General features: G+C 34.8%; 1 protein-coding gene across 1 annotated transcript; it reads left to right on the top strand.

Moving 5' to 3' along the window:
- The first annotated feature begins 10,627 nt into the window (after positions 1-10,627).
- Positions 10,628-12,421, top strand: LOC138338521 (uncharacterized). The gene is made up of 3 exons (XM_069289490.1): positions 10,628-11,265; positions 11,437-12,112; positions 12,251-12,421. The coding sequence occupies exons 1-3, from the start codon at positions 10,628-10,630 to the stop codon at positions 12,419-12,421; spliced, it is 1,485 nt and encodes a 494-aa protein (XP_069145591.1).
- Positions 12,422-16,393: the final 3,972 nt, after the last annotated feature.

The following is a 16,393-nucleotide window of genomic DNA, read 5'->3' on the forward strand; positions in this document are numbered from 1 at the left end:
ATTTTTCTCCTTATCTTTCCATTGAATTCAAATAACTTAAAAACAACATTGGTGATTAACCATCCACTTAATAATAAGGAAATAACTTCCAACTGGAAAACACTATTAGAAAACCTATTACAGAGAAAACAGAAAAAATAATTAATAGCTATTGATTTAATTTCCCTGCACAAAACTGTTGGTAGACTAACATAGTGATGACATCACCCCTCCCCCCCCCCCCATTCAAATCGCGCTTGTCCTCAAGCGCTTAGTGTGGAAAGTAATTCTTCTTCATGGTTAATGATATCAATCCACAATAAGTTCTTGCATTGATTTCCCAAGTGAATAGTTTATCACAATTGAAACAAAGTCCCTTATGTCATCTTTCATCCATTTTAGATCTTGTCAATTTCTTCATAAATCTAGTGGGCTGTTGCGGTGAGAGATTTGTTGTCTTTGATTTATAGGCATCAAACAATTGTGAACCAAGGGGTTGTTCTTTGTGTTCATAAAGTCGAGAAATGCTCATTAGCGTAGCAAAATCATGAGGATTATGGAACTCTACTTCAAATTTCTATATAATTAGCAAGACCACTAATGTAAAGATTAATTTTTGGAACTTGTATAAGAGTATCAGCCCGTGAAACCAATTGTTCAAATTGTTCTTGGTAATCTTCCACTGATCTAATTTGTCATAACTTAGAAAATTCTTCCCACTTTTGACTTCCAATTGGTGGTCCACACGAAGGTTGCGCTGGCGTTTGAACTCATCCCAACTTCTTTGAGGTATATCTTTCTCTCGTTGAAGAAACGAGAGGTGTGAAATTCCTTCAAAATGAAAAGAAGCGAGTCCAATTGTTTATTCTTCTAGTGTATGCTGGTGTAGAAATAAATTCTCACACCTGTTCAGCCATCGCAAGGGGTCTTCGTGGTCACAAAGTCATGGAAAATCAAACTTTGTGTATTTAGGAATCATGGAATTCCCACCCGATTCTGATTCTGAGCCTGCAACCGCTGCTTTATGTTTCCAACCTCGATTATTGCTGCCACTTTAAGTTGACTCAACATTTGCCTTTTAATTTTCTTAATCTTTATTTAGTGCATCCAAGCGAGCATTTATGGATTCCTGTCTTACTAAATTGGTTGCACGCACTTCTTGAAACAAAGTCAATAATTATGCTAATTGTTGTTGGATTAGATTTCTTTAAATTCTGGCTCCTAACAAAGTTCTTACGGTCCCCTAAAAATATGGATCTGGTTAACCCAAAAGAAAGTCAAGATTGAACAGAATGAAGCTTCTGATAAAGGCTTCAGAAATTTGAAATATAAGCTTACCTTTGCTCCGGTGTTGACTTTATCGGAGGGTACCGAAGGGTTTGAGGTGTATTGTGACTCTTCTCAAATAGGTTTGGGTTGTGTCCTCATGCAACATGGTAAGGTGATAGCATATGTTTGTAGACAACTCAAGGTGCATAAGAAGAACTATCCAACACATGATCTTCATTAGCAGTCGTATTGTTTTCCTTAAAGATATAGGCTTCAGAAATTTGAAATATAAGCTTACCTTTTCTCCGGTGTTGACTTTACCGGAGGGTACCGAAGGGTTTGAGGTGTATTGTGACTCTTCTCAAATAGGTTTGGGTTGTGACCTCATACAACATGGTAAGGTGATATCATATGTTTGTAGAAAACTCAAGGTGCATAAGAAGAACTATCCAACACATGATCTTCATTAGCAGTCGTATTGTTTGCCTTAAAGATATAGAGACACTATCTATATGGAGTGCATGTATATGTGTTCACCGATCATGGGAGTCTCCAATATGTGTTCACTCAAAAAGATTTAAATCTTTGACACAGAAAGTGGATTTTGAAAGATTATGATATGAGTGTTCTTTACCACCACGGGAAAGCCAATGTGGTTGCAGATACTTTGAGTTGAATATCTTTGGGTAGTGTAACCCATGTTGGCAATGGTAAGAAAGAGTTAGTGAGAGATGTTTAGAGATTGGACCGGTTGGGTGTTCGACTTAAAGATTCTCCAAAAGGGGGCTTCATGGTTCATCATAACTTCGAATAATCTTTAATTGTTGAGGTGAAATCTAAGAAACACCTTGATCCTCTATTGATGAATTAAAAGAATCGATTCTTAGTAAATCCAATGAGTCATTCTTCCAAGGGGGGATAGGGTACTTAGGTACCAAGGTAGATTGTGTGTACCGGATGTAGAAGACATAAGAGGGCAAATTTTGGAAGAGGCTCATAGTTCTTTATATTCCATTCATTTCAATGCCACAAAAATGTATCATGATCTTCAAGACATCTATTGGTTGAATGGTTTGTAGAGGGATACAGTGGAATTTGTGGGCAAATGTCCTAATTGTCAACAAGTCAGGCTGAATATCAAATACCGGAAGGATTGACTCAAGATATAACTATTCCTACTTGGAAGTGGGAAGATGTCAATATGGATTTTATCGTGGGTTTGCCTCATACACGAAGGTAATATGATTCAATTTGGGTTAATGTTGATGGCCAAATCAGCTAATTTTATTCCCGTCAAGACTACTTATTTGGCAGAGCAATATGCTAAGTTGTAACTTACAGAGATTGTGAGAATACATGGAGTTCCTTTGTCTATTATATTGGATAGAGGTACTCAATTTACTTCTCACTTTTGGAAACCATTCCAAAATGGGCTTGGTACCAAGGTAAAACTAAGTATCACAATTCATCCACAAACAGATGGTTTGGCGGAACGAACCATCCAAACCTTGGAGAATATGTTGAGGGCATGTGTCTTTGACTTCAAGGGTAATTGGGATGACCATCTACCATTGATTGAATTTTCCTACAATAATAGTTATCATGTCAGTATTGTCATGTCACCCTTTGAGGCCCTTTATGGGAGGAGATGTAGATCTCCTATTGGTTGGTTTGAAGTAGGTTAGTTTTCAATAATAGGTCCCGAACAAATAGATGAGGTTGTGGAGAAAGTCCAACTCAAAAGATATAGATTGAGGACGACCCAAAGACAGCAAAAATCTTATGCTGGCAATAGAAAGAGGGGCCTTGAGTTTATGGTATTTGACTTAGTCTTATTTTAAAATGTCACCCATGAAAGGGGAGATGAGGTTTGGTACAAAAGAAAAACTTAGTTTCCGATATGTAGGGTCTTATGAGGTTGTGAAATGTGTCAGAAGTGTTTCCTATGAGTTGAAAATACCTATTAAGTTGACTTCGGTGCATCCGGTGTTCCATATGTCATTGCTCAAAATGCATAGGCGATCCAGTGTATATCCTTCCTCTAGAAGGTTTAGAAGTTGATGCTAACCTTCCTATCAAGAGGTCCCGGTTGAGATTTTATACCGGCAAGTAAAGAGGTTGAGGAATAAGGAATTAGCTTCCGTAAGGGTTCTTTGGAAAATCATCTCATGGAAAAGGCTACTTTGGAGGTCGAGGCCGATATGATCTCCTGATACCCTCGTCATTTTCTTGCCTCTTCTAGTCAAGGTTGAGGTTAGTAGTTTCTCCTAGTTTAGGTTTATGAAGGGTCATAAGTGCGTTTGGACTTATATGATTTCCCTTCAATATGCATGTTTTTGTGAAAATCCATGTTTCATATGTGTCTTGAATTATATGTTCTTCATACTTGATGGTACTTGATTATATGGTTGGTATAGTTGAGTTATGTGATATTTCTTGTGGAATAGCTCAAGTGTGAAGTGGTGAAATGATGTATTCCTCTTTGTTGAATATATTAAGCTATATTAGTAGGAGACGGACATCTCCTTGCAAAAATGTGAAATAATGAAATATGTGCATCATTGGTAGTTGGCATAGTTTCTATCTCATAATGATGCATTGTTGTGTTGAAGAATGGAGTGAGTTTCCTTCTTTGTTATTGAATTGTCCTTATGTATCATGTGTTGGCTGGGCTGCTAGTCTTGAGTCATAGTTTCACTACTAAAAATACAGCACATACCGACCTAAAAATTGCCGACCTCAAATGAATGTCGGTAATTTTCGACATTCGGAGGTCAGTATTGTTAAAAAGAATAAAACTAGCTGGTTTTTATGCAAATTAAAGAGTAAAAAAATTCTGAACTAAGAGGGTCGGTATTTTTTGTGGAAAAAATGAATTACAATAAAAATCGACCTCTTGATGTCGATATTAAATAAAATAAATGAATAAATATATTTTATTTTTCTCAATTAAATATAAAACAAAATTGAGAAATATTTTGATTTAGTATTTTTTTTAAATCGTCTTCTAGAGGATGAGTTTATGTAAAATAAAAACAAAAAATATTATAATACCGACATCCGAACGTCGGTGAAATTAAATAGTATACAATCATATTAATTTTTATTAAAATATTTAAAAAATGTCTTCCAGATGACGGTTATATATAAATTAAAAACTAAATTAATATAAAATACCAACTTTATGAGATCGGTATTTATCTTTCATCCAAATACCGACCTCATGTTGTCAGTATTTTTGTTTCATCTAAATACCGACCTCATGAGGTCGGTAGTTTTTACTTCATCCAAATACCGAGTTCATGGGATCAGTATTTATCTTTCATCCAAATACCAACATAATGGGGTCGGTATTTTTATTTCATTCAAATTCAAATACCGACCTCACGAGGTCTGCATTTTTATTTCTTCCAAATATTGATCTCATGTTGTCGGTAATTTTATTTCATACAAATATCGACCTCATGGGGTTGGTATTTTTATTTCATCTAAATCCAAATACCGACATCATGAGGTCAGTATTTTTATTTCATCCAAATACCGATCTCATCAGGTTGATAATTTTACTTCATCCAGATACTAACCTCATGAGATCGGTATTTATATTTCATCTGAATACCGACCTCATGGGGTTGGTATTTTTATTTCAACCGAATTCAAATATCGATCTCATGAGGTCGAAATTTTATTTCATCCAAACACTAATATCATGTTATCGACAATTTATTTCATTCAAATATTGACCTCATGATGTCAGTATTTTGATGACGATTTTATATAAGTTAATACTAAGTTAATATAAAATATTGAACTATCAATGTCAATATTATTTATTTAATATGATATTTTTATTTATCTAAAAACTTCAATGTGATACCGACATCATGAGGTCGGTATCTTTTTATTCTATCTAATTCATTGTAATAAAAGAGACATTCGGAGGTCGTTTTTTTTTTAATATTTCTATTAATCATAATTTTTGCTATTTGACATAATACTAAAATTTCATTTGAAATTTACAATTAATTGTCCAAAAAGTGTAATAATTTTGTATACTTTTATCAATAAAAAGTTAGACTTCGTGGAATAAATAAAAAGAATATCTGTAATCCATATTTATAGTATGAAACTACGTTGATATGAATTAGGATATAATTATACTTGTATTTTATAGAGTAATGTACAAAACTATAAGTCCGTCTTCTAAGCATGAACTTAAAATCTCATGTTATGATGTAGAGGTGAAGAGCTAACATATAATCTGTTCGATTATGAAATGCGACATAGTATCATTATATACTTTCGATCTGGAATGTATGTCAAGTGCAGTGGTCACTTCCTAATTATGATGACATGTAAAGGATACTTCATCTAAGTATGAAATACGTTATTTAATTATATATGAAATACATTATCAATTAACTGAATATTGATGATTAATTTAAAGAGATTTATATATTAGATTTGATATTGATAAACTTTCATTGATCGATAAAATTATATTTATATAAATTAGGAGGTGTATAATTTAAATTTATATAATTAACTTGATGGATAAATTAAATTGATAAAATAAAACTTCTATTGATAATATATATATATATATATATATATATATATATATATATATATATATATATATATATATTATTTTACTAACATGATTACTTGTTATTTATCTTAAAATTTAATGTGATATTGACCTCATGAGGCCGATATTTTTTTTATTATATAGAATTACTTTCAATAAAAGCGACATCCAGAGGTTGGTTTGCTTAAAATATTTCTATTAATCATAATTTTTGCTATTTAACATAATACTAAAATTTCATCAGAAACTTACAATTAATTGTTCAAAAAGTGTAACAATTTCAATTTGTCTTTTATAAATAACAAGTCAGACTTCACGGAATAAATAAAAAAATATCTATAATCCATATTTAGAGTTTAAAACTACGTTGTTATGAATTAGGATATAATATAATTATACTTATATTTCTAGAGTAATGTACAAATCTATTAGTCCATCGTCTAATCGTGAACTTAATGTCTCATTTTATGATGTAGAGGTGAAGAGCTAACATATAATCTATTCAAATATGAAATGCGACATAATATTATTATATACTTTTGATCTTGACCATATGTCAAATGTAGTGATCACTTCCTAATTATGATGACATGTAAAGGATACTTCATCTGAGTATGAAATACGTTGATTAATTATGTATGGAATACATCATCAATGAAAAAACATCGATTTCATATATATATATATATATATATATATATATATATATATATATATATATATTACCTTTGAGATGAACTCCTAAGCTGAATGTTGAATTACTATAATACCGTCAATTGAACATACTTATTTTATTTATTATTTTATGTTTTTGTATTATATTAAATGTAGATACCCTCCCATATTTATGTGTTACAATATTTTCATTTTCAATGAGTTGTGACTTTTCCGAAGGTTTATGATTTTTCAAAAGGTTATGACTTTTCCTAAGGGTTGTACCTTTTTCGATGAGTTGTTACTTTTGCAAAAGGTTGTGATTTTCCTCATGAGCAGTGACATTTTCAAAAGATTGTAACGTTTTTGATAAGGATCAATTAGAACCTATTAACACTATTATTTGTTAGCGATGATAGAAGGTTTCTTCTCAATTTTAAATTATGATTTTTAAAAATTTTCTACTCATCTTCCTCTTAAAAAATATATAGATTATTTACAGTCATTGATTAAGTTCAAGATAAATATTTAAATATTGATGGTAATCCTTATTAGTGTCATGAGCATACTAAATATGAAATATACCTCAAGAGAAAGATTATAGGTGGCCTATTTTAAACTTACATATTTTTTTGAAAACATTGTTGGTTAGATTTGCTTACAACATTGAGTGAAGTAAATATTAATACTACTTGTCACATCCGGGTTTACCCCCTAGACGTAATCGGCATTGTCGTCCTTTTTGAGGACTAAGACTAGCTTCTTAGTTTACATCATCACATTCATGAGTCGAATTTACCGGGAAATTTAAAACTTTTATTTTTTCTACTTGGAAGTTTACATAGACATGTACATACACATAATTATATATATCGAGTATAGACCCTTCGTATAAGAAGGTTACATAGCCTTCTTTTTTTATTGAACATACATATATAAGATAGGAAATAGTCTCAAAGATTGTCTCATCTCATACCATCTAAACGATCATAGCAATTTGGGCATAGCCCTACATCAAATGTAAAGAAGTCACATATAGGCTAATGCATATTGTACTCAAATGAAAGTGGAATGAACATAAGAGTCTTAGAAAAAGAAAGCAACTTCATAAGCAAGATATCTGCATCGCCCTCGGAAAGTGAGGACCTACCCACTTGGATGATAGAGAATATCGAAGTGTTCTTCAAGTCGTCTCGAATGAGCCTTCAACAACCGGAACCTAAAATGTTTGGGAAAAAGAGAGAAAAGGGGTTAGTACGCCACTTGTACTAAGTATGAGACCATATGAACATATAAGCTCAAATATGTTAAAAAGGAAATTTTTAGTTTTTGTATGCTATTTTATCATTTAAAAGTCTTATGCACAGTCAAACAAGTCATACCAAGTAACAAAACATGCTTATTAACTCAAACAAGTAATATGCATATCATCATACTTGAACCCATAACCTACTACATCCCTATCATCAAGGAATAACATCACATGCATGAATAAGAGTACATTTTATTATAACAAAGCAAGACAATTACCCATGAACCCCTATCAAGTCAACAAGTGCAATAACCAAGAAAAGCCCCATAACCTTACTCAATCAAGTAACCCAACAGGAATCATGACTAACACCCTACTTCATATAACATGGCATTTAGATATATATTTCATCTTGCTTCAACAATATAAACGAACATGACTCATAAGTGAACTAGTCAACATATAGTATTAATAAAGCATAATACATATATTATACCCTAAACTTGACTTCAAATTTTAACTTCAACCTTGAACTTTCATAATGCCAAACAGACACTTTAACTATCCAACTTTTAAATAAATAAACACATGAGTTTACATGGCACGATACATGTAGGACACCACTCAGGACAAAAAATGACATGTAAGATGACATGTAGGACATATGTGTCTATTTGTTCAACTTTATACGAGTTTAAGTGTCTATTTGTGCACATTCAAAGTTGAAGGGCATAAATGTGATTTGAAGCCAAGTTAAAGGGCACATTTATGTATTATGCCTATTAATAATGTGTGTTTTTATCGAAAAAGGAAAAATATTTTTTGTAAGTTTTTCGACTTTTATAGAGTCACCACTTAATTTTTGAAGAAAAATCAAGAAAACTATGTTTTCAAAAGGCTTAAACATAAAAATCGTTTTGAAAACTTTAAAGGGGTTCGGGGATTCTTATTGTAGTCTTAGGAAGGTTTGAAAGCACCTAAGACGTCCGCTTACTTGAGATTATCCGATAACTAATTTATTTGGCTAAAATTTTTATTTGAGATAAAATTTTGTTTAAAAGTTGTTTGAAACAAAGTAATTAATTTACTATATAAGTAAGAGTTAATTTGCAAATTTATTCATTTTTTCATATAAAATCCATTTGAAATTAATTTTTAAGTTGATAAAATGCTTACGGCGGTTGTGGGGATTTCGATTCTTTAACTTTAAAACTACTGACAAATAAACAACAAGTAATTAAGCAAATAAAGAGAGAGAGAGAGAGAGAGAGAGATTGGGTCTAAATCTACGTTATTTGTCCGCTTGGACCTGTATTTGGACCCATATCATTTTGGGCATTTAGGCCCATTCGATTGTACCTGTCCTAAATTCTAACAAGGTAGTAATACAAAGACAAGGGCTTAGGCCCAAATTGACAAGATAGAATATTTAAAGAAAACCCGAAATCTTCAATTTCATCGGCTTCGATCTCATTTGCTTCAGAACATGTTCGTCTATCTTTGAAGGGGGCTTGACTCGAGATCAGACGAAATGTACTTGGGCCTTTATGACCCTCTTGATATGCGGGAGGATGGGTTCGGGGTGAATCCACGGCAGTTTTTTTTTCATGCAAATAAAATGGAAAATCATTAGCTTACGAATTAATAAACAAACAATGATGTAACTGAATAGAGACAAAATTCAATTCAAATTAAAATCCTATTTAAGAAATCCAAATTAGAAGGAGACATACGGCTCTAAAGGACCAAATGGGCTAAATTAAAAAATAACAAATTTGATGAATAAACTGCAACACTTAAATAGTAGCACCTATAACGTTATATATACCTATGTCCATATCATGCTCAATGAAAACACTGAATTAAAGCAATCCCAAACATCAGGATGAAATACATTGTATACTTTAACCAAAAATCACATGCTTAAGTCTAATAGACTTCACTCATTCCATTTTTTTCATTATATATATATATATATATATATATATATAAAGATTTTGAACTCTCCAAAAATGACTAGACGTGACGACTAATGGAAAATAAAAGATCAACTCTTACAAGATTCAACAAAGAACTTTAGTTTTTTTTTACAGAGGATGTAAACGAAGAGAATGAACACATGGAAACTTAAGAATATATTTGGGTTCCACAATCATGCAAACAAACCAACCTTTTATATATGAGAAACAAACAACTTCCAAAGGGACAGAGAAGGTGTTAGAAAACTAGAATTTAGACAATTCGGATGATTCGGCCAACTTGACTCCTAACAATAACACGCATGTTTGAACCGTAATGCGTGGGGATCAATCAGAGGGGTAGAAAATAAGAACAAATTATACTACAAAACAATACTACTTAACACCAACATTAAACAATAGCAAACCAAAAAGCGATGAAAAGAGAACCTATTCTACCATTGACAACATAATTTGTCTAATGCAAAAATAAATAAGATAAAGAAAACTCTCTTTAGAAAATTTTGACGGTGCCATATTATATGCTGAAGGATAAGAAGTAAGAGACCCTATCCAATAAAATTATTTGACACAAAAGAAGGATAAATTAGTGGTGCCTTGAAACTAAACACAATAGCAATGTCATTCATTCTTGTAGAAAATATCCATATTTAGCAAAATAATTATAGGAACAAAATAGACTAATTATGTTAGTAATATATTCGGTACAACCATTTTCCTTATCTGGTTCCGTATTTCTTTCCATCTTACCTGTATAAATGTAATAGTTATTTCACAAGAGCAATATACAGAAAATTAACCAAAAACTATTCTCTTTATTTACGTATTTTAACATGGTATCAGAGCCATAAGGTCGATCTTCGACGGTTTTTTCGTACTCATCATCTACCGGGATCTACCGAAATGGAAGACCCATCGGAAAACCCACCGAAAAATCCAAACCAGCTTATTTCTATGGAACATATGCAGCAACTGTTTCAAATGTTCCAAACACTCAACAAAAATTCAACCAACATCGAACCAGGGACTTCACAAACAGTGCGAGTCGCGGAAAAATTGAACTTCACCAACTACACCAAATGGTGTAAACTGATGCAGATAGCAATTGGTGGCCGGGGAAGACTCAATCACATCATCGTCAACCCCATTTCACCAGATGATCCAGAATACCAGCAATGGGCTCAAAAAGATTCGATGGTCATTTCATGGATCATCGAGAATATTGACGGAGACCTCGTGAATCAATTCTTGGACTACAAAACTGCCCGAGATTTATGGAAAGGCATCGAAACTCTACTCAGTAGCGGCAGAGATGAATTGCAGATCTATGATCTGAACACAAAAGCAACCTCTCTGAAACAAGGGATAGACACGATAGAGGTGTATTTCAGCAAATTGAATACACTCTGGAAAGAAATCGATAGACGAATGCCGAACCCAATGAAATGCCCAGAAGACATCACACTTTTCAACTCATTTATACAACGACAAAGGCTGTACCAGTTTCTGGCTGGTGTAAATGATTCACTTGACAAAGAAAAGTGAGACATCCTAAATTTAGATCCCCTTCCAACCATTGATGCCGCATATGCCACCATCAGACGAGAAATTGTTCGTCGTGGCATAATGACCGGCAACTCATCACTGGAACGAGGTCCCTCAGAGATCGGAAGTGGTCTTGTCACTTAACGCCGGTCAGATTCTTCATTTAGACGGTCAGATTCATCATTCCGGCGAGAGGACAAAACTCACCTCAAATGTAGCCACTGCGGAGGAACCAAACACACCAAGGAAGGATGCTTTAAGCTCATCGGCTACCCAGAATGGTGGGAAGACCTGAGACAGCGTAAAGCCGCCACCAAGGTAACAAAGACCGGCGGCAAGGCTAACGCCGCCATCGGAGAAGGAGAACCGACCAGCGAGGCTTCGTCAACCACTGTCACCAACAGGCAAACAGGTACTGGCGAGGCTTCATCGACCAGCGTTACCGACAGGCGAACAGGTACGAGTGGCAAAGATGGGTTCACCAAAATTTCCGGTGAACCATGGATGGAGACAGAGGAACCGACGGGAAGAAGAAGAGAGAAAATTCTAGAGGAGCCGTCCTCTAGAAATGAAAGTGAGGGAAAACAAGAGGCCCTAAAAAAATCAGACCCTTTAGCCCTTGTTAATCAAAAGCCCAAAAAATCAGAAGCCCAATTATACAAAAAACCCAAGGAAAAACAAAGTGTGGGTCTCATGTGCAATAAGTCCAATTGGATTTTTGACTGTGGGGCCACGGACACTATGTCATACGACCCATCCGATTTTCTCTCCTCCACATCAACTACCCGTACTAAGATTCAAACTGCAAATGGGGAGTTTATTCCAATTACTCAAGCCGGAGATGTGGATATTACATCAGAAATCCATTTAAAAAATTGTCTTTTAATTCCAAGTCTTACCCACAAACTTTTATCTGTTAGTCAATTAACCAAGGAACTAAACTGTACAATTCTAATGACTTCCTCTGATTGTATTGTATAGGATGCTCAGACGGGGCGGATCATTGGTCGTGGTATTGAACGAGGAGGTCTATACTATGTGAACGAGGTGACTCAACAGGGTAACGCTTTGCTTGCTCAAGGGTCGCCGGAATATCAAATCTGGATGTGGCACCGACGGCTAGGTCATCCGTCTTTAAGTTATCTTAAATGATTATTTCCCTCTTTTAAGGACTTTGATTTTGTTTTGGATTGTGAAGCATGTGTACTTGCAAAAAGTCATAAACACTCTTATTCTCCCAGTTCAACTCATGTTTCTAAGCCATTTACCTTAATTCATTCTGATGTCTGGGGTCCTGCACCTGAATTTGCCTTTTATAAATATTCCTATTTTGTTTTGTTTGTGGATGATTGCACCCGTATGAGTTGGGTTTATTTTCTAAAAAATAAATCTGAAGTATATGATGTGTTTATAAATTTCTACAACATGATCTGTACACAATTTGCTGCCCAACCTCAAATTCTTCGATCTGATAACGGAGGAGAATACATAAACTTAGATATGAAACAATTTATTTCTGATCATGGCCTCATTCACCAGACTACCTGTCCGGATACTCCTCAACAAAACGGGATAGCTGAACGGAAAAACCGAACCCTTCTTGAGATTACTAGAGCCATTATGTTAGAATCCCATGTCCCTGTCCATTTTTGGCCAGAAGCCATTGCCACAGCCACATATCTAACAAACCGACTACCTACCAAACCTCTTGCACACCAAACTCCTCTTAACACTCTTTCCTCCCATGTATCCATCCCTTCCTATCATTCTCTACCTCCACGGGTGTTCGGATGTGTTGTCTATGTTCATCTCCCAAAAAGAATCAGAAATAAACTTGAACCACGAGCCATCAAATGTGTTTTTATTGGGTATGGAGTCACTCAAAAAGGGTACCGATGCTATGATCCCATTCAAAACAAAATCTACACCAGTCTTGACTGCGAGTTCTTTGAACACTCCTATTACTATACCCAGCCTGGTCCTCAGGGGGAGACTACGAATGATGACCTTAGCTGGTTAATATATCCAGAAATGATGGACCTTGATCCTCCAACGCAAGTAAGCAATACCGCCGACGTCAACTCTGAAACATCTGTATCAGCTCCTTCTCATCAATCCACTCCAATGACAACCACTGAGCACCCTGAGTCAACATCAGTTGAGGTAAATTCTGAATCATGTACTGTTCCTACTGACTCTGTGTCTAGTGATAATTGTCAAAACAGATATGAGCTTCCTCACAGAAGTACGAGAGGTGTTCCTCCCAAAAGGTATGACCCAGAATATGAAGATCAATGGTCCAGATACCCCATAGAAAGAATCAGCAATGAAAACTTGTCCAACACAGCTGTTGCCTTCACTACCTCCCTATACTCAACAAACATTCCCAGAACTGTGGAAGAAGCTTTTGAAGATGAGAAGTGGAGACAAGCCATGGAAAATGAATATGTTGCCTTGGAAAAGAATCACACATGGGAAAAATGTATTCTACCCAAAGGGAAGAAGAAGGTGGGATGTAGATGGGTATTCTCCATTAAGCACCGGGCAGATGGAACCATTGAAAGGTACAAGGCAAGATTGGTGTCCAAGGGTTACACTCAGACTTTTGGGATCGACTATTCAGAGACCTTTTCCCCAGTAGACAAGATAGACACAATACGAGTATTGTTCTCTGTAGCAGCAAACAAAGATTGGCCCTTGTATCAGTTTGATGTTAAAAATGCCTTCCTCCATGGAAGCATTGAAGAAGAAGTCTATATGGAACCCCCTCCAGGATATTCTCATGACTTTAAAGATGGAGAAGGATGTAAGTTGAAGAAAGCCCTGTATGGTTTAAAGCAGTCTCCAAGAGCTTGGTTTGGAAGGTTCACTAAGGCTATGAAGAAATTTGGGTACACACAGAGTAATTCTGATCATACTTTATTCATAAAAAGGGCAAATCAGAAAATCACCTGTCTAATTATATATGTAGATGATATGATCATCACCGAAGATGATGAGGAAGAAATTGTTACCTTAAAGGGGAAGTTGTTTCAGGAATTTGAGATGAAAGATCTAGGAAACTTAAAGTACTTTCTTGGTATAGAAGTCTTAAGATCCACGCAAGGGATCTTTATTCACCAACGAAAGTATATTCTCGATCTTTTAACTGAAACTGGAATGTTAGGTAGTAAACCGGCTGACACTCCAATTGTAGCAAATCATGGCCTTCAGGTCATAGAAGGGGCAAAGGCGACTGACAAAGAGCAATATCAGAAGATTGTAGGGAAACTCATCTATCTAGCCCACACAAGACCAGATATTGCATATGCAGTAGGGATAGTGAGTAGATTCATGCATCTACCTCAAATACATCACATGACAGCAGTAATGAGGATTCTGAGGTATCTAAAGGGTACAAGCAGCACCGGGATCTACTTCAGAAAAAATGATAGCCTCGATATAATTGCCTACACCGATGCAGATTGGGCCGGAGACCGAGATGAAAGGAAATCCACTTCTGGATACTTCACCTTGGTAGGAGGGAATCTTGTCACTTGGAGAAGCAAGAAGCAAAAGGTTGTAGCCCTGTCAAGTGCGGAAGCTGAGTTCAGAGAAATTGTGAAAGGAATAACTGAAATCCTATGGATTAGGAAACTGCTAAATGAACTCGGTTTTCCTCAGAAAACAGCCTGCAAGTTATTTTGCGACAACAAAGCAGCAATAAGTATTTCTGGAAATCCTGTCCAACATGACAGAACAAAACATGTTGAGGTTGATCGACACTTCATCAAAGACAAGTTAGAAGACAAAGTTATCAAACTTCCATTTGTTCGATCAAAAGATCAACTGGCAGACATCCTAACCAAGGTTGTTAGTACTGAAGCTTTCAGCAATGTCTTGCGCAAGTTGAGCATTGGAAATCCGAGTGCACAACTTGAGGGGGAGTGTAGAAAATATCCATATTTAGCAAAATAATTATAGGAACAAAATAGACTAATTATGTTAGTAATATATTCGGTACAACCATTTTCCTTATCTGGTTCCGTATTTCTTTCCATCTTACCTGTATAAATGTAATAATTATTTCACAAGAGCAATATACAGAAAATTAACCAAAAATTATTCTCTTTATTTACGTATTTTAACAATTCTAACATGTTGAAATATGAGCATATATATATAATATTCTGAGAAGTAGCATTAAACTAATTCGTCCAACTAAATATGAAAAAACAATAGTACTACTGTAAATATTCCAATTCTGTTGAGATTAGTTATATCTCAATTCAACTAATTATATTATTGTAAAGGATTTAGTTAGCTGATTTTGTTAATTAGTTAGTTAGTTGAAGTTAGTAAGAAGATATTTTTCCTTTCATTGTATATACATGTATAAATACTACAAGCATGTGAATATAGATCATACACTTTTCATTTTTTCCAAATACACAATCTGTTCATCTCTCAAGTTTGCTCTACTCCATTAATGGAGGTTCTGCAATTATTTGTATACAATTCTAACATGGTATCAGAGCACAGACACTGATCTCTTCTTCATCTTCTGCAGCACTCATTCATTCTTCATCTCTTTCACGAATAACCGTTCTTCATCTTCTCGAATTTTTTCTTTTCAATTTCTGTACTTAGATTTCAAAGTTTTAGCTCAATTTTTCCATCAACATCCTTCAATTTCATGGATCAAAATGCAGATGTTCCTCAAATCCCAAATCGCCAAGTCATCGATGCTAGTCAGCCATTGTACATGCATTCATTAGAAAGTGCTGGGTCTGCTATAATTACGGTGATTTTTTACGGGACTGGTTATAGATAATGGCGACGTGGAGTTCTTCGTGCATTATCTGTGAAAAACAAAGTAGGTTTTATTAATGGCAAATTGCAGAAACCAAATGCAACTTCACCCACATTTGCTTAGTGGGAACGTTGTGATGATATGGTCACATCATGGATCCTCAATTCTCTATCAAAGGATTTAGTTGATAGCCTGTAGTATGTTAATAATGCAAAAGAATTGTGGGAGGAACTGTAAGATAGGTATGATCAGAAAAACGGTGCGAAGCTCTATCAACTTCAATAGGAAATTAATGATCTCGCCCAAGGAAATTTGGACATTACAGGGTACTA

The sequence above is a fragment of the Solanum lycopersicum genome, chromosome 9 (assembly GCF_036512215.1).
Source record: "Solanum lycopersicum chromosome 9, SLM_r2.1".
Lineage (NCBI taxonomy): Eukaryota > Viridiplantae > Streptophyta > Magnoliopsida > Solanales > Solanaceae > Solanum > Solanum lycopersicum.

What these genes read in the sequence shown, in the direction of transcription:
- LOC138338521 (XM_069289490.1), top strand. Translation starts at nt 10,628, where the DNA reads ATGGAAGACCCATCGGAAAACCCACCGAAAAATCCAAACCAGCTTATT. An exon ending in GATTCACTTGACAAAGAAAA is followed by an intron (nt 11,266 to 11,436) that starts GTGAGACATCCT and finishes TTCTTCATTTAG; the next exon opens with ACGGTCAGATTCATCATTCC. An exon ending in CAATTACTCAAGCCGGAGAT is followed by an intron (nt 12,113 to 12,250) that starts GTGGATATTACA and finishes TGTATTGTATAG; the next exon opens with GATGCTCAGACGGGGCGGAT.